The 19217-nt window shown below is 44.5% G+C and overlaps 1 protein-coding gene across 1 annotated transcript in view; it reads right to left on the reverse strand.

Moving 5' to 3' along the window:
- The window catches only part of LOC141774734 (uncharacterized), a 158137-nt gene that overhangs the window by 21898 nt on the left and 117022 nt on the right, over window positions 1-19217 (reverse strand). The window contains exons 5-9 of the mRNA XM_074647531.1: window positions 18383-18409; window positions 4707-4733; window positions 4597-4623; window positions 2003-2029; window positions 1124-1150 (exon numbers count right to left, since the gene is read on the reverse strand). Coding sequence (XP_074503632.1) covers window positions 1124-1150; window positions 2003-2029; window positions 4597-4623; window positions 4707-4733; window positions 18383-18409 — 135 coding nt within the window. The remainder of the gene's footprint in view (window positions 1-1123; window positions 1151-2002; window positions 2030-4596; window positions 4624-4706; window positions 4734-18382; window positions 18410-19217) is intronic.

Consider the following 19217-nt stretch of genomic DNA (forward strand, 5'->3'; position numbering starts at 1 on the left):
CGTCCCCCCCCAGCGTGATAACAAGGAAATGATGAGTCGTTTTTCAGACTCAATTTGTGATGGTCTGTTACTCTGTCTGGTCTGGGTTTGAATCTCAGCCCTTCTTCTGAAAGCGGTTCCCTGTGCTGGCATAGGTTTGAGAAACTGTCAGTTGCACAAAAAGAAGATGTGCAATAGAAGTGGCATTTTATTTGTGCATGTATGCATGCAGATTTTGCTACCTGCGCTCTGAGAATGGTGTCGATCTACTCATCTAAATCTCTGCAAAAAAAGTGAAAAAATGTATTTCCCAAAATGGGTATGTACAGTATATGTGTATGTTTATGTGTCTAATATATAAATGTATACGTATAAGTGTAGATATGGAAATGTATGTGTACATATATTAGATTAGATTATATTCAACTTCATTGTAATTGCACACAGTACAAGTACAACGAAATGCAGTTTTGCATCTAACCAGAGTGCAAACTAGTAAAGTGCTGATAAGACAATATATACAAATGAGGATATATTGGTGTAGGTACATAGGCCTATACATATATTCAGATTGTAATTAAAGTGCAAGTGATCGACGTGTTATATTCTGATGAATAATAGCTTAACTATAACTTGCATGCTGATGACTGAAATCGCAATACATCGCCTTGATTACAGTATCGCAGTATATTGAATCGTGACCTCTGTGTCATGATACGTATCGTATCTCCAGCCCTAAATTAGATATGACCTTGTTGTTCAACTTTCAGTTCTTTCAATATAAAAATGTTCAGGGAAACTGCAAAGACTTATGTTTTAAAGTTCTCAATTGATGCTCAATACTTCAGATTTCAAAGAAAGTTCTTAAAATGACTGAATGAAAGGTGTAGTGTCTCTTGACCTTAAAAATGGAGTGAAACTCAAAAAAAGGAGACAGAGAAAGACAAAAACCGGAAGGAAGATTTGAATGGAAGGTCATTTTTAAATTGCAAAGATCTGCTGGGGAATAAAACACAATCACAGGAAAGGACCTTTCTGCCAGGTCAGCTGTTTAGTGGGAAGAAAAATAGCTTCTAAAATGCACATAAAACAGTCAAAAACATAATTTCACCTTCTGAGGCACAGACAAGAAAACATGACTTACCCTTGCCCCGACGTCTCCTTGGTCACCCTGGGAGAAAAACAGGAAAATAACAATTCAGTCAGCAGTTATTATACCACCGTATAAGCACACAGGGCGAGGCCTGTAATATAATACTGCTACTGTAGAGCAGCTGTGACAGACGGGCTTAAAACTAATAATCCTGTCTCGGGAAGGAAGCGACTCAAAAGGTCATCTGTCCCCCAAAAACCCGCTCAGGAAGTCGACATTAATAAATCATTTGATAGGCCACAATCTGACGGGACGCGATGGAAGTAACTTGTTGCTTGTTGGTTCTCTGATGAGGATTTGGGAGTTCATGTTCTCATCACGGAGCTGCTCGCGTGATTACACAAAGGGAGCCAATTTTCCAAACCCCAGCATCATCCGTCATTTACAATCCCGGCTCATCAGGCTGAGTCCTGCTCTGACAGACGCTGTTTAGTTGTTCTTGTGGTTATCTGGACAATTTTCGCTTGAGTGCAAAATACGTACACAGAAAATACACAAAATGACCACGTGCACGAGCCTCCTCTGCCAGCTCTCTCTCAGCTCTTACGGCCGGGCAGAGGTTCACAGAGCGGGAACATAACATCTGGCTATCATCGAGCCTCCGCGGAAGGCCTGTAAAACCCGTTTAGTGCCTTGACGTGAGAATGTGCGGAGACATACGAGCTCCTACATGTAATCTACGGCTCGTTTGATGGGTCGTGCAGTGAAAAACGTGAACGTGGGAGGGCTGCGGAGAGAACACCTGTGAGGTTGTGTGTTAGTTTGTGTGTGCGCCTGAGTCATTGCGAAGCTGTTCGGCCTGTAAATTAATGTGAGGAACACATCCATTGACTTGTCTGGAAGGGTTGTTGAAATCCATATTGAACATACCTTTTCTCCCTTGGGTCCGGCTGGTCCCTGTAGGAGGGGCGGGGGAGATAATCGGAGACAGTTTGTTAAAATAAATCAGGTATCATTTGAGCAGCATGCACAGTACATCTTATACCAGCGGCTCGCAGGAAGCATTCACTCAATTGGTAACAGCAAGGCTGTAATGCAGCGAGACCGCTCAATCACAAGTCACTTCTGTCTGAGCGTATTTCACAATAAGAGAGAGAAGACATGAGCTTTTTCTCTTTGTGAGATAAAAACTGTTTTGCTGAGAGATAAAACTGATACTGATCAGTAGGCCCTCGTCCATCTCTCTGTCTGCCTGTCTCAGTGGCACAAGGACCCCCAACAAACCGCAGACTACATGGAAACCTGCCACCAACCTTCTCTGATCTCAGCAACCGCCTCTCTAAAAGTGACTACAGCAGTGAGCAGATATTACCTCTTACTCTGTTCTCTAAACGGTCTATTCTTTTCACTCATCCCACGGCGTATTTCACACCCTCATTCTGCTTTTTATTTGGTCTTTAAGTCTGCCGTTTAATCTGGAGCGAAGCCTCCCTCTCTCTCCGATTTGTTCCCCCCTTTCCTCACGTCTTCACTGTCTGGCAGACATTTTGTCTGGAAGGGGAGCTCTGATTGTGTTCAGGAGTACGGAGCTGACGACGGGGGAGTGAGGATAAGCGGCAGCTTGTTTAACGTGACTGGCCACATGATGACAGGCAGCAGCTTATCTGCTGCTCTGTTCTCCTTCTGTTCAGGGAGAAGAAGAGACACCCACTACTACTCCTGTAGGTGTGTTATTATCATGGGGGAATCTCTCCTGGCGAGTACTAACTCAATCATTGTTCAAATTAAAGCTGCAGTAGGCAGTATATATTTATGGCATCATTGGGCAAAAATTCCATAATAACCTTTCAGCAGATTGTAATTCAAGTGTTCTGAGAGATAACTAGACTTCTGCTCCTCCTCATGGCTCTGTTTTCAAGCTTTAAAACATCTAGCCCATGATGGGAGACTTCGACCAATCACAGATCATTTCATTGAGAGAGAGCGTTCCTATTGGCTGTGCTCCGGTCATGTGATCGGAACTTGGCGTTCCTTCATCAGATTTCACAATGGCGGCGGCGTCACAAACGTTCTCATTTTACAGCTAAACCGTGCACTACAAGATGATTCTGAGAACATCTGAGGAGAGAAATAGACATTAACGTAACATAATATTGATTCATATTTGATCAGCGCTGCCTAGTTTGACCGTTTGGTCGGAGTTCAGAGTGATTGACAGCCGGCTCTCATAGACAGCAGATGGACAGCAGACCTCAGATCAGCTCTTACTGCTTGTTTTCCTCCGGTCTGTGGAATCTTGTAGATGCCGTTAGGAGCACCGGAGGACACCGAGGCATATGATTTTTTTTCAGGTTACCTGTTTCATGTACTACTGTCACCATATAGAGACCGTTTTATAAAAATAACTTTTTTTTAAATCATATTTGCTCTGATCTGGCTACTTCAGGCTTTAATATTGAGCTATTCTTGTATTATTCATATAATTTTTAGAAGATAAAAGCTTCATTATTGGCTTTGGAAACATCAGTTTGACAAACTGTTTGTCCACTTACTGGAAGTTTTCCAAAGCTTTGACAACTGAGTGAACCTCATCCACCACAAGTCAAAAGAATTGTGTTTTTGTTCAGTTGTTATTGTAGTTTCTTTTAGTTTATGGTCCTTGAACTCACTTTTTCTCTTGTCAGTGTTTAAACGTGATTTATTCCTGTAGGCTAACCCTCTCTGTCTCCCCCTTGGCCGTCATCCATCAACAAATCAAACCGCTTCTATCCTTTATACCGTCTTGTTTTCATCTCACACCACCACATCCCTACAGTACTGAGGCTTAACTCTGGTCCATGATGTTTGCGTCACACCTGCTGGGGTTTTACGGCGACGGGGAGAGTCCTCTTTAAAGGACAGTCTCAGCTTGAGGTCTCCTTTTAGCAGGAAACAACAGCTTAATGGTGTTTGGAGAGAGGAGCTATTCAAACAGCTCTCATTATGCTGCGTGCGACGGGGGTTTACATTTCAGCAGATGACTCGTCCTTCTCGTGGGCAAAGTGAGGAGGAGGGGGGGAACTGTAATGACTTTTTAAAGAGCCTCTGTAGAGGTTATAAACTCTATTCTCTCTCTCTCTCTCACTTTTCCCCACTGGTATGTAACCCATTCGCTCTGCTTCGCCTGTTTTCCGCGCTACACCTGGGTGCGTCTGGAATGGGTGCGGGCGGCAGGGTTTCAGAAGGAAGGGTGACGGACCGGACTCAGAGGTGAAATGCAAAGAGGATTTCCAGTATGAATCCCCCCCCGTGGCTGTGAGCCTCAGGGATGACTTAAGAGGTGGAACAAGAAACAAGACGGCTACCGTGGGGTTTTTCACTCGGCTGCGTCATTCCCTCAGGAGCAGTAAAGATGATTGATGACGTCTAACAAACCATCACCTGTCTTACAGGCCAGATACCCACCTGGATTCACAGAGAATCTACCACAATGAATAGCTTCGGTGTAATTGATATGTGTTATTAGAAAACAAGGCAGTTCGTACCTGGCTTCCCTTGGGACCTGGATAACCCTGAGAGGAGGAGAACAAAAAAGAGTTCACTGCTGTCAGTCACTTAAAGAATGATTTACACGTTTGACTCTGTGAATACTCACTGGTTTCCCATCCATGCCAAGAGGACCCTGTTGGAGGACAGATAAAGAGACATTATGAATAGATAAAAGAGTGCGACACAAAACCATTACATGAAGAGTTTTCCATTTTGGGAAATACGATTATTCACTTTCTTGCCGTGAGATAGACGAGGGGATTGATACCATCTCATGTTTCATGAGCCGAGAAACGGTGAGCTTAGTTTAGCTAATCACTGTGACTGGCACATAACCCCCATAAAACCACAATATATATCATTTTTGCACTCAGCTGTTTGTACATATTAAACAAACTAGATATCAAGCTTTAATCGGTACACTTCAGAGGTGCTTTTTTGGTAATACTTCATTATACAATATAAATAATATATACATTTTATACAAATATAATGCGGGATAAGAACTGAGGTAGAGACGTTTTAAAAAAAATAATAGACTAAAGTGCAGAATAAAGCTGAACATTATTTGTAGAATACAGTAAGACCAGTCTATAAAGGTGCAGATAGAGCTGTTTGTGGTGTGCAGAATTAAAAAGTAGCTCAGTCTTTTAAAGTGTGCATTATCTGTCCTGCAGACCGTCCTCCCCAGAGAGGTATTAAAGGTTCCATATCGTGCTCATTTTCAGGTTCATACTTGTATTTTGTGTTTCTACTAGAACATGTTTACATGCTTTAATGTTCAAAAAAAGCTTTATTTTCCTCATACTGTCAGCCTGAATATGCCTGTATTTACCCTCTGTCTGAAACGCTCCGTTTTAGTGCATTTTGACGGAATTGCAACAGAATTGCGTTGCTAGGCAACAGTTTGGGTCCATGTGTACTTCCTGTCAGCTGATGATATTCACATACACTGCAACAGGAAATAAACTGGGACACATTTAGAATGTTTATGTTTCAAATTGTGTCAAGGGTCTAAATATTGTATATTCGTGACATCACAAATGGACAGAAATCCTGACGGCTTGTTTCAAATGCAGAGTTTCTGAATACGGGCTGTGTGTATTTCCCTATGGATTTAGTGTTTCGATACTTTCACAGTATTTATATAAGACTTAAGCCTGCTTTATAATAAAAAAAACATGAAAATCTCACTTTTTTTTATAATATGGGACCTTTAAATAAATTACCAGCTATTGGGAAATAGCGGAATATAATTATTAAATAATGTTTATAATAAAGTAATTTTCGATAAATTTTGAGGTAAATATTTTGTCAGTAATTCCAGAGATATTTCAAATAGGTTACTTGCTAATATCACCTAATAACCATGAAATTTGCAGACCTGTAAAATGAAGTGTGATTTTTTTCCCCCCTCAGACAGAGCAAGACTTCACTATTTCCCCGCTTCCATGATTCTCCTGTTTCTAACTTCTAGCGTACAGACATGAGACTGGTATCAACCTTCTCATCTAACTCTCAGAAAGAAAGTGTATTTCCAAAAATGTGAAACTATTCCTTTAATGAACTGCTGAATAAAGAACATGATTAAGTTTGTTTTAAATCCACTGACAACACCATCTTCCCTCCTCCAAAACATCATAACCCGGCTGTTCTTTATTAGTACTGTAATAATGTTTTAAGTCTCCGTGTCTCTCAGGAAACATTGTAAGTGATCTTCGCTTCGGGGAAAACAGTGAAGTGGATTTGGTGAGGCAGAAAGTTTCAAGAGGAGGACAGTAAAAAGCATGCAGAGAGAAAAGCAGCTGCAGTTATTGGATGAAAAAGAAGGAGCTTTTCATAGAGTTGTTCTATGTATATCCTGCCCCGTTTCACTGTGTGTGTGTGTGTGTGTGTGTGTGTGTGTGTGTGTGTGTGTGTGTGTGCACATGTGAGACTCAAATATTAAGACGTTTCCAGGTGGTTTATAATTACTCTAATTTGATTTAAAGTGTGGCGAGCAACATGATAGACTCTGTGTGGATTTGGTCCAGCTGTATTAATCTTCCGCGTCTCTGTGTGTTTGCGGTGATGAGATAATCCAGCAGGCAGTTTTGTAAAGTCCCCGTCCAACCGAAACCAGAGTGCTGAAACAGCAGTTGGACTTGTCCACTTTGTTTACCTCAATAAAAACAGTCGAGCAGTCACTGAACCTCCTCTGCACAAGCAGTTCAAAGAGACACACACGAACCTTTAGATCCCTGTTTAAACATAAAGGAACTGTTGGATCAAACTTTCCAAAAAACACTTAAATGTGATGTATATGTGGTAAAAGCTAATGTTGACTTCCTCCTTAATGACCGCACTTGAAGTTAAGCTAACAGTTTTTACAGGGTCCCCGTCACAGTCCTGAGGCTGCGGTCCAAAAGTCGAAAAATTACGTCCTAACGTCTTTTCCTAACCACTTTTCCTTTGACCTCGATGGAAAGCGTCATGAGGTCAAGGAAAGATGAGAAGGAGAATTCAGAAGGACTTAGGATGATTGGTCTTTCACCAGACTCACTGGAGGTCACTATAGAAAAGAGGACAAGGGTCAAACTTAAAACAGTTCTGCATTTTGAAGGCCGTCCATTACATGGTGTTGTTAACGGACTCAGAAGCTCATTCAGTGAGCAACTAGTGATGCCTCAGTGTTCTAGTGATGTTCTAGTGATGCCTCAGTGTTCTAGTGATGTTCTAGTGATGCCTCAGTGTTCTAGTGATGCCTCAGTGTTCTAGTGATGTTCTAGCGATGCCTCAGTGTTCTAGTGATGTTCTAGTGATGCCTCAGTGTTCTAGTGATGCCTCAGTGTTCTAGCGATGCCTCAGTGTTCTAGTGATGTTCTAGTGATGCCTCAGTGTTCTAGTGATGCCTCAGTGTTCTAGTGATGTTCTAGTGATGCCTCAGTGTTCTAGTGATGCCTCAGTGTTCTAGTGATATTCTAGTGATGCCTCAGTGTTCTAGCGATGCCTCAGTGTTCTAGTGATGTTCTAGTGATGCCTCAGTGTTCTAGTGATGCCTCAGTGTTCTAGTGATGTTCTAGTGATGCCTCAGTGTTCTAGCAATGCCTAAGTGTTCTAGTGATGTTCTAGTGATGCCTCAGTGTTCTAGCGATGCCTCAGTGTTCTAGTGATGTTCTAGTGATGCCTCAGTGTTCTAGTGATGCCTCAGTGTTCTAGCGATGCCTCAGTGTTCTAGTGATGCCTCAGTGTTCTAGCAATGCCTCAGTGTTCTAGTGATGTTCTAGTGATGCCTCAGTGTTCTAGCAATGCCTAAGTGTTCTAGTGATGTTCTAGTGATGCCTCAGTGTTCTAGCGATGCCTCAGTGTTCTAGTGATGTTCTAGTGATGCCTCAGTGTTCTAGTGATGCCTCAGTGTTCTAGCGATGCCTCAGTGTTCTAGTGATGCCTCAGTGTTCTAGTGATGCCTCAGTGTTCTAGTGATGTTCTAGTGATGCCTCAGTGTTCTAGTGATGCCTCAGTGTTCTAGTGATATTCTAGTGATGCCTCAGTGTTCTAGCGATGCCTCAGTGTTCTAGTGATGTTCTAGTGATGCCTCAGTGTTCTAGTGATGCCTCAGTGTTCTAGTGATGTTCTAGTGATGCCTCAGTGTTCTAGCAATGCCTAAGTGTTCTAGTGATGTTCTAGTGATGCCTCAGTGTTCTAGCGATGTTCTAGTGATGCCTCAGTGTTCTAGCAATGCCTAAGTGTTCTAGTGATGTTCTAGTGATGCCTCAGTGTTCTAGCGATGCCTCAGTGTTCTAGTGATGTTCTAGTGATGCCTCAGTGTTCTAGCGATGCCTCAGTGTTCTAGTGATGCCTCAGTGTTCTAGTGATGCCTCAGTGTTCTAGTGATGTTCTAGTGATGCCTCAGTGTTCTAGTGATGCCTCAGTGTTCTAGCGATGCCTCAGTGTTCTAGTGATGTTCTAGTGATGCCTCAGTGTTCTAGTGATGTTCTAGTGATGCCTCAGTGTTCTAGTGATGCCTCAGTGTTCTAGTGATGCCTCAGTGTTCTAGTGATACCTCAGTGTTCTAGCGATGCCTCAGTGTTCTAGTGATGTTCTAGTGATGCCTCAGTGTTCTAGTGATGTTCTAGTGATGCCTCAGTGTTCTAGTGATGCCTCAGTGTTCTAGCGATGCCTCAGTGTTCTAGTGATGCCTCAGTGTTCTAGTGATGTTCTAGCGATGCCTCAGTGTTCTAGTGATGTTCTAGTGATGCCTCAGTGTTCTAGTGATGCCTCAGTGTTCTAGTGATGTTCTAGTGATGCCTCAGTGTTCTAGTGATGTTCTAGTGATGCCTCAGTGTTCTAGTGATGCCTCAGTGTTCTAGTGATACCTCAGTGTTCTAGCGATGCCTCAGTGTTCTAGTGATGCCTCAGTGTTCTAGTGATACCTCAGTGTTCTAGTGATGCCTCAGTGTTCTAGTGATGTTCTAGTGATGCCTCAGTGTTCTAGTGATGCCTCAGTGTTCTAGCGATGCCTCAGTGTTCTAGTGATGCCTCAGTGTTCTAGTGATGTTCTAGCGATGCCTCAGTGTTCTAGTGATGTTCTAGTGATGCCTCAGTGTTCTAGTGATGCCTCAGTGTTCTAGTGATGTTCTAGTGATGCCTCAGTGTTCTAGTGATGTTCTAGTGATGCCTCAGTGTTCTAGTGATGCCTCAGTGTTCTAGTGATACCTCAGTGTTCTAGCGATGCCTCAGTGTTCTAGTGATGCCTCAGTGTTCTAGTGATACCTCAGTGTTCTAGCGATGCCTCAGTGTTCTAGTGATGCCTCAGTGTTCTAGTGATGTTCTAGTGATGCCTCAGTGTTCTAGTGATGCCTCAGTGTTCTAGTGATGCCTCAGTGTTCTAGTGATGTTCTAGTGATGCCTCAGTGTTCTAGTGATGCCTCAGTGTTCTAGTGATGCCTCAGTGTTCTAGTGATGTTCTAGCGATGCCTCAGTGTTCTAGTGATGCCTCAATGTTCTAGCGATGCCTCAGTGTTCTAGTGATGCCTCAGTGTTCTAGTGATGCCTCAATGTTCTAGTGATGCCTCAATGTTCTAGTGATTGTGAATTGTGGGATGTTATTCTCTGGTTTCCTTTGGTAAAGGATGGTCCAGTGTATCTTACGCTAAAGGAGATAATAAAGGAAGCATTGAAGCACCTTTCCTCAGCATTTAGAGGAGTCAAACAGCTCTCATCACGGCTGCTACCGGGTCATTTCACTCCGTTAGGAACCTTCCTAAGAGAGAAAAAGGACTATTCGACCACAGCCCTGGTGGCTCTGCAGACTGGAAACCACCGTTAACTATCGTCATCTCTGGCCTTGGATGGCTTCCATGAGAATTTTTTTCCTCTTCATCTCCCTGCTTTACCAGCCCCATGGGTGCTATCCGGCCTCTAGTGAAAAAACCCACCGTGGTGTCGTCGCCTCCTGCTTTGATGGATGGACGGCGGGTTTCATGAGGACGGAGGGGGAAGAGGAGAAGCAGGAAGGAGTGAAATGATACTTTGGGAGCTGCTCTAATTAATAGGTCATGTGATCATTTGCTGCCCCTCTTTGGTCTTGTAATGGGGCGGCTAACGGCTGTAAACACTCTTCAAAAACTCAAGTGGTTAGTCTGTATAAAAAGAGTTATAAAAAAGTACAGCAAAAAAGCCTTTGAGGCTCCCGACGTCTTCTTGATTGAGGGCGCCTTGTGAAATCAGCAGTAGGCGGCGGAGACGGGGGGGTGGAACAAATAACTGGGAGTAGGGTACTAGGGACTAGGGGACCGAGTACAGGTACAAGTACTTACATTTGGGTACTCGCCGATACTGAGTACCGATACAAGTACTTCTCTGTGCCAAAAGACCCTCGTTAACAGCCAGCTGGAGGGTGTGAGCGACACACGGCAGGCTGGGGAGTCCCGCATACGAGGCGGTGCGCCGCGACCGGCTCTAGGTCGGCTTGGAAAGGCTCAGGGAGAAGGTGCTTCCCGTGGCCGTGGCCAAAGTGTCACCGCGTGTGCACCGTGCCCCAGGGCGGGGGTCGGCCCACGTAAAAGGCACCAGGGGATGTCGGGAACCCCCCCTGACCCATCTTGAAACATGGACTAAAGAGTCTAGCGCACGCGCGAGTCAGAGGGGTGCAAGCAAAACCCTGTGAGGGCCTGGCTGATGTGGGATCCCGGCCCCGCAGGGTCGGGCTCACCATCGGTCCGTCTCGCCTGCAGCGTCGGGGAGGTGGAGCATGAGCGCGTGTGTTAGGATCCGAAAGATGGTGACGAGAGGTTAACGTCATGCTTCCGTAAAGTGGTATCGATGCCGTTGTATCGGAGCCGTTTTGCGAGTACGAGTACATGAGCATAGTATCGGAACCCGATACCCGATAACCGATACTGGTAACGGTATCGGTGCATCCCTAACTGGGACCAATCGGACCGCAATAATTTCATCTGACGTTGAGAAGAGTAAGGATGTAATGCTACGTATAATAATACAGGACAGGTTGTAGCTTCACCACTCTATTAAAGGCAGCACGCTGTGCTCGTCATGTCGTGGCAACGTGTGAGAGTTTGAATAAGCCTACAGATGTCACAGTGAGTTTTCCCATCCCTGGTGTCCATGTCTCTGGATCTATATGTGTGTGTGTGTGTGTGTGTGTGTGTGTGTGTGCAGTGATATCTGTGCATCTGGCAGCGTTTATCAAGGCTCGGCTCCTTCAAGACTCGTCAGGATGAGTAGACGAGGTGTACACGGTGAGGTCATCGGTCTGAACCGGAGCAGAAACAGACTGATTTATGGCCGCTAACAAGCCACACAGAGGCCTGTGAACAGTCAGTATTATAGCTGTGTGTGTCTCTTCCTTTGTGTGTGTGTGTGTGTGTGACAGAGAGGGTTTATTCTCAGCAATACAACCCTGTATCTAATATCTGGCAGCTGACAGTTTGCCTGCACCAGTAGTATATATAGTAGATATAACCTCTATGACCTTCCTTACTTAACTGGGATCCAATATGGGATAAAATAAGAGCCAGAGTTTCTACCAGGAGCAATAATTCAACCAAGAAAACAGAAGTCCTGAAAGCTTCTTCTATGACTGATAAGATGAGATACTTTAAAATATATGAGCCTCACTTAAATCAACAACAGAGGTCAGAAGGAGCTTTTAAAGGAAACCAACGGGCCAGTATGGTTTATATGAATGAGAACAAGAGTCGGGAACACAGGAGCCAGGGGAAATTGGATTTTAATGTGTGGCCCTTAATATATATTCTGTGCTTTTCTTTCTATATAGCTGCCAGAGGCTGGGTATCGCTCCTCCTTTAAAAGGTTTGGACCGAAATAATCCAGTACCAAGTAGTCGAAACTTTTCCAGTCAAACGAAACCTGCATTCGATCCTTTTTGTTGGTTTTATTGCAGCCAAGCACTCTTCGATTTAATGCGACGTGTGATTGTCCCACCACCGCACCATACGGCCAAGATTACCTGCCTGAACCAAGCCCCCCAGGAAGAGTGCTGGGCTGTGAAGCAATGTTTCATAGTGGCCAAACGGCGGTACTACAACTTCTGTGTGCGTCACGTGATGCCATTGGGTCCAAAAATACTTTTTCCCATAGACTTACATTGGGAAAGAGACGTCTGTAACTCAGCTTGAATAGCTCTTATTTAAACCATTAGGTCTTAAAAGTTATAAAATAGCCTTCCTGCGTTCATGTGAATGACACCCAGACCGAGGCTGCAGCGAGGGCTGGGAGGCGGAGTTAAAGGAAACGCTACTGCGCCTGCTATATGGTGCTGCTACTCCTTCGCCTCGAAAGGAGCCAGCTGAGGTGATTCGGGCATCTAGTAAGGATGCCCCCTGAGCGCCTCCCTGGGGAGGTGTTCCAGGCACGACCAGCTGGGAGGAGGCCACGGGGAAGACCCAGGACTAGGTGGAGAGATTATATCTCCACACTGGCCTGGGAACGCCTCGGGATCCCCCAGTCAGAGCTGGTTAATGTGGCCCGGGAAAGGGAAGTTTGGGGTCCGCTGCTGGAGCTGTTGCCCCCACGACCTGACCCCGGATAAGAGGTTGAAGATGAGAGAGATAACCCAGCCCTAATAGCTGCATTGTAATACTGTACCTCCAGTGTGGTACAAACATACAGCACAACAACAGTCTGCAAGGCGAGAAAAAAGAGCTGGAATTCAAATAAAAATAGAACAGGCCGAATAAAAAAAAAAAAAAAAAAAAGCCGCTAGTAAAATCTTTTGGTCTCATACCACAAATGGATCAAAGCCGCAGAATAAAAAAGAGGGATAGAGGAAAAATAGAAGAAAACTGGGAGATTAATGTTGAGAAAAAGTGAGAAAATAGGCCTGAGATTACCACAAAACCTCAAGTGAATGTGGGGAAATCAAGAAAAACGCCTTTTTATGTGTGTGTGTGCCATCTTGTCCTGCAGCGTCCCTCAGCAGATAAAACAAAAAATTCTGATTCAGCATTCCCACCAATTAGATGGCTTTTAAACACATTTCTGGAAAATAACTTGGCCTGCGGGGGGGGGGGGGGGGGGGGGGGGGGGCATATGTCTGTGTCTATGTTTGTGTGTGTGTGTGCATGCTCATACGTGTGTTTGTTAATCCCAATGAAACAGGGCGAGGAGGTGTCTTTATTGTGCTCCCTATGGTGCAGACTGGTAATTATCCAGCACGGTGTAATTGTTGAGGATGCTGCGTGAAAAACCTGGTGTCTGCACATCAGAGCAGACGTCTCTCAGCTAGAAACACACATGGCAATGTGTCGCACACATTAGGGCTCAAATGGGCTTAATTACGTGGCGGCAAAATTAAGGGAGAACCCTTTCCCACTCCCCCTGGTTCTACTTTGATACCATTATCTTTTCCCCTCTCGCAGTGATCCTCCTCTCCTCCTCCTCCTCACTTTCATGTTGCCACAGGGACTAAACTCCTCTCTGTGTCAGGGCTGCAGGAACATGACATTCGCTTCTTTAAAAAAAGAAATCCAGAACCAGAGAGCACAATAAAGCATACCAGAGAGCTGTGTGTTTGGGACAGAAAATTACTGACATGTTGTCGGCTGACTGTCTGGCTTTAATCTGCGCTCGGCAGCCTGGAAAGCTGAACAATGGAAGCCTTGGCCTGTTTTCTGCTGAGGGCCGCTGTCTGCATGTCACAGACCGGCACTTTGGTGTAAACACGCCAGTGGCTGGACATCGACTGGTGTGTGTATTTACCCCTCTGCACTGTTCTGTCAGCCTGCTCCACTTTGATTGTTTGACAGTGAGACGGCTCTTTTACTGAAACTCAAACCCCTCCCTCCCTAACCCTGTGATTTATGAGAGGAAGAAGTGACATGGGGTTACATGAGGAGAGAAAACATACATCAGCACGCACTCAACACACACTGATATGCTTGAGAATCACACAACCCGCACGTCATTAACACCGTTAATCACAGAGCTAATACTTCAATGGAAGTGGACTGCTGCATGCATGAACGACTGCGAGACGGGTGTGTGTTTATGCCACCTGAATGAAGTGCAGCACATGCACGCTCACACACTGGCAGACGTGCACACGTGTATGCACATAGCTTATATCAGTGTTTTTTTTCAAAGCGGGGTCCAGGGACCTCCAGGGGTCCCCAGGAAACAGGGGAATCATTTATTTTCATTATAATTATAACAAATAGGAGTCTGTGGTCTAATTTTCTCAGTTTAGGGGTCCTTGACGTGAAAAAGTTTGGGAACCACTGGCTTATATGACAATTGTTAAAGTGTCAGGCAGTATATATTTTTGGCATCATTGGGCAGAAATTCCATAACAACCTTTCAGCATATTGTAATTCAAGTGTCCTGAGAGATAACTAGACTTCTGCTCCTCCTCATGGCTCTGTTTTCAAGCTTTAGAACATCTAGCCCGTGACGGGAGACTTTGACCAATCACAGGTCATTTCATTGAGAGAGCGTTCCTATTGGCTGTGCTCTGGTCATGTGACCGGAATTTGGCGTTCCTTCACCAGATTTCACAATGACGGCAGCGTCACAAACTTTATCATTTTACAGCTAAACCGTGCACTACAAGATGATTCTGAAAACATCTGAGGAGAGAAATTGGCATCAATGTAACGTATAATATTGATTCATATTTGATCAGCGCTGCCTAGTTTGACCGTTTGGTCGGAGTTCAGAGTGATTGACAGCCGGCTCTCATAGACAGCAGCTGGACAGCAGACCTCAGATCAGCTCTTACTGCTTGTTTTCCTCCGGTCTGTGAAATCTTGCAGATGCCGTTAGGAGCACCGGAGGACACCGGAGGAACATGATTTTTTTCAAGTCACCTGTTTCATGTACTACTGTCACGATATAGCGACCGTTTTATAAAAATGACTTTTTTTAAATCATATCTGCTCCAACCTCGCCTACTTCAGCTTTAAGTAAAGTACTTGACTAAATGTACTGAATTACTTTCCGCCAATGAAATTGTTATGTTCCTACTGTTGACTGATGTGAAGTCACAGAGTTCAGACTCCGGCCTGCTGAGGGGTTAAAGGCTTGAGTTGTACCGTGACATACTGTAATGTGGGTGAAAGAGGGCAACGAAAAAAAAAAAAAGTGCTGGAAGGCGATCTAGTTGTTTGTTTAAACAATGGAAAAATAAAGAAAAGAACATTTACTGGCACAAAAATTCACTGGCACAACACGAGTTAGCACCGCGGTGCTCTCCGGAAACTGACTTGACTCATTTGTGTTGATGTGCGCATGCCCCCCCCCCCTCTCCATATGAGAGGAGTTATTGGTGTTAAAAACGTATCACACACAGAGAGAGAGAGACCTCTGACCACTTCCACAGCTCTGGCCTTTGTTACAGAGATCTACATAAACTATGGGTGGTGCTGGTGGTTGGATGGAGTTCACTCACATCTGCACACATGTGGACACAGATACACAAACAGGGATACCCAACAGGAAGAAACGGCCCCTTTTTTAAGCTTCGATGTTTGAAACTTGATCATCTCTGCTGCTAAATGAAATAATGTGCTGTCCATGTTAATTGCCAATATGATTAATCTACTGTTGTTTCACTGTAACTTCATACACGCAGCTTCCCAGTCATACTCATCGTAAAAAGGAGGCCGCCTCTTACACTTGATGACGGGGACCGGGGAAGGATTATCCATCTTTGAAAGCAACACATTACATCATTATAATAAAGTTTAAAGTTAAAAAAAAAGCAACACAATAATGCGCCTCAACTTCTAATGAGGACAGTGACAAAAGATGAATAGAGTCACACAGGCAAACAAACACAAACGTGTGCACACTTCTCTGTAGCGCTCGGTCCACCTGTGTGTAATTAGCAGCAGGCATTTCCCGTCAGGAGGGCCGTGCAGTGCCGGGCAGACTGACTGGGAATCTGACTGGGAGAGTGAGCCTCCCATGGGTAATGAACTTCCCACAATTCCCAGTGAGACAACAACACGACCAACAAGACGCCGTGGAACACAACACCAGGCGACTACTGCGGCAACCAGACAGACGTGGTGGTGGTGGGGGGGTCACACGATATAGCGGTTCTCTCTGAGCATGTAACACGCTCACACACACAGAGCTGATGCTTCTGGACACCATGCAGACGTCCATCTGCTCACACACACAACCTGAGCTCTTGAATGATGAGGGTGTATCTGTGTCAGATGATGAGAATGGCCGACGGCGATGACTATGCCACAAATCAGCAACAGAGCCCTGAGATGTTTTATCTCAGCTGTGGAGAAAGTCAGTAGTCTAGTGACCACCGGCCACAAGAGGCCGCTATATCTCTGGATAACACCAGAACTGACTCTCAGTGTTTATATGGGACTCATCACTACTGGAAATCCAGTGGTGGAGGAAGTATTCATTAAGTGAAAGTAGTAATACCGCAGTGTGGAAATCCTGCAAATCACCAGACTATAGTTATTGATGCATTACATCACCTTAATGTTGCAGCTGGTAAAGGTGAGACTGATTTTAATTACTTTATATACTGCTGGGTAGCTTATCTTTGATAATGTATCCTAATTTATTAGTGGATATGTTGTATTAATAATATTAATAACTAGAATTGCGCTCGGAGAGCGCAGACCTCCGCCAAGGTGCGTGACTTTAAAAACAGATCACAGCTCACAGCTGGCGGTACCGTGAGGTGGTCGGCTTGTTATTAACACGGTGTGTTTCCGTGTAACGTATCGGCGGATGTCTCTCTCATTCAGTAGCCTTGTTATGTCTGTATAACGTTACACTACGTTGTCTCTCATCCCGTCATCTACCACTTTTTTCTTTCTCACCGCGGACGGACAGCAGCTCCCGCACACACATCCACACACACACGTATCTCTGCTCTCAGAAGGAGGCGTGGTCATGCGTCATCAACGCGTCATCAGTTACACTGCGCATGTGTTATACCCTGTGGTCTTAATGCTCAGGCTGATCAGAATCCTTACAAATATTCCTGAATCCGGATCATGATCCGGATCGTCATCAAAATCGAATGGATTGTTCATTGTGCCACACCCCGTCCCTCCAAGAAATTTCATTCATTCAAATCCATCACAAACTTTTGGAGTAATCCTGCTAACAGACAGACAGACAGACAGACAGACAGACGAACAAACCAACGTCAGTGAAAACATAACCTCCTTCCTAGGTCTTCGGCCTTGGCGGAGGTAATAATAATACTGCAGCGGCCCAGGGTTCAAATCCGACCTGTGGCTCTTTGCTGCATGTCATCCCCTTTCTCTCTCTCCCCCTTTCAGTACTATCTCTGTCACTATCAATAAAGGCGTAAAAGCTAAAAATAATATAAATCTTCAAGGTAACTGGTGACTAAAGCTATTGAATAAATATAGTGGATTGTAAAGTACAACTTTTCCCTCTGAAATGTAGTGATGTAGAAGTATAAAGTAGCATAAATACTTAAGTAAAGGTTCAAGTATCTAAGCACAGTCCTGAGTAAATGAACTAAAACAATGATCTGCTTTGCATTCAGTAGCGATGGTCTCATTCATGCTATTGAATTTAGTTCTCTGCATTATGTATTATGGGTTTTATGATTCTCTGCTGATTGAATAATGACTACGTATGTATATATCTTTTATCGCTCAGGGCATGTGCAATATTTTACATATCTTCGTCTCAGGTCGGCTGTATTGTTTTAGGCTGTCTGCAGCTGTGTGCAGCTCTATCGCCAAAGCAAAGATTCCCCCTCGGGGGACAATAAAGTACATCTTATCATATGTTATATTATTCAAACATTAGTGAACACCATTTAAAAAGCTGAAGGCCATAAATTTGTGCCTTGTGAATGAATGTTTCACATTTTCATCGGTGTGGTTTAACACACCAGTGGTTTGTGTTTACAGATGACATTTTCACAAGATCCGTCTTTATGTTTATTTTCACACATGTGCTAAATATGCTTTCTGCTCTGAGTCAGTGAGATGTGATGTTTCTAACTAAGTGTGGGAAATACTTAGTCTCATTGTCTGGTTGTGTTTAAATACAACCGTCTTTGTGTTTGAGTCACTTCTCAGTCACGGGGCAGGATGCATCATCGGGTGAGGAGCATGAAGAGGTGAAGGAAACGGGCGACGATTAGAATAAAAGTGTTTTTTTCAGAAAGAGCAGAGAGGAAGAAACAGCAGAAAGGTCTAATGAAGCTGCGGGGAAAATTTGGAATAAATCCAGGAAGGAAAATAGAGGCGTGATTGGGTGAATTGAAGAGTGACAGGATAAATAACAAATCAAATTTACCGGGTATCCATCCCGTCCAGCCTTGCCCTGGTGAGGTTAGAGATTAAAGCATGAAGCATTGAAGACAGGTTAGAACACAAACCAACAGCTGCACACAACACACGCTGTATATGAATATATTAACTCGTCACAAGACCTGAGGCCTGCACTACGAAGCGAGTTCAACATACCCAGGGTATCTTCTCATCATCTGGCTTAACTAACCCTAACAAACGAGATCCCGCTAAGCGGTCCCTACGACGGCGGTTATCAACTCGGTTAATCAACCCAGAGTTTTTCTCCATCTGGCTACGAGCGCGTTCACATGAATGGGGCGGTGTTTGCAGCATCTGACCAATCACAAACATGGACAAGTCTACAGAATTGCAGACAGACAGGCAGAGCGAACTATAATATTAGACAAATACGAAGAAGTTAAACACATAATCCAGACTAAAAGTAGGAAGGACAGCTGGCAAAAGAATGCCGATGTGTGTGAATGCGTAAATTAAAGGGACAGTTTGTAACTTCTTACACGTATAAATCATTGCGGGTCGGTGTCCCATGCGCGCTCGCGCGTGGATACGCTGTTCAGACTCAGACTCCAACACAAACTACACGGAAGCACCAAAACCGCAAAATTATATCTAGTGAAGCCCGTCTGTTAAACAGTGTTGGCCGCGGTCGGAGGACACGGGGGAGACCGTAGCTTTGGTCTCCAGGGCTGGAGTCTCTGCTCTACTCTACTCCTCTCGGCTCCGCAGCGAGAAACGTTATCGTCTCCGACCAAAACTCCGGTGTCTCCCGTTTCCTCCGGCCGCGGTCGGGAGGCTGAGGCAGGAAAAGCCAACACTAG

This window comes from Sebastes fasciatus, chromosome 10 (assembly GCF_043250625.1).
Source record: "Sebastes fasciatus isolate fSebFas1 chromosome 10, fSebFas1.pri, whole genome shotgun sequence".
Lineage (NCBI taxonomy): Eukaryota > Metazoa > Chordata > Actinopteri > Perciformes > Sebastidae > Sebastes > Sebastes fasciatus.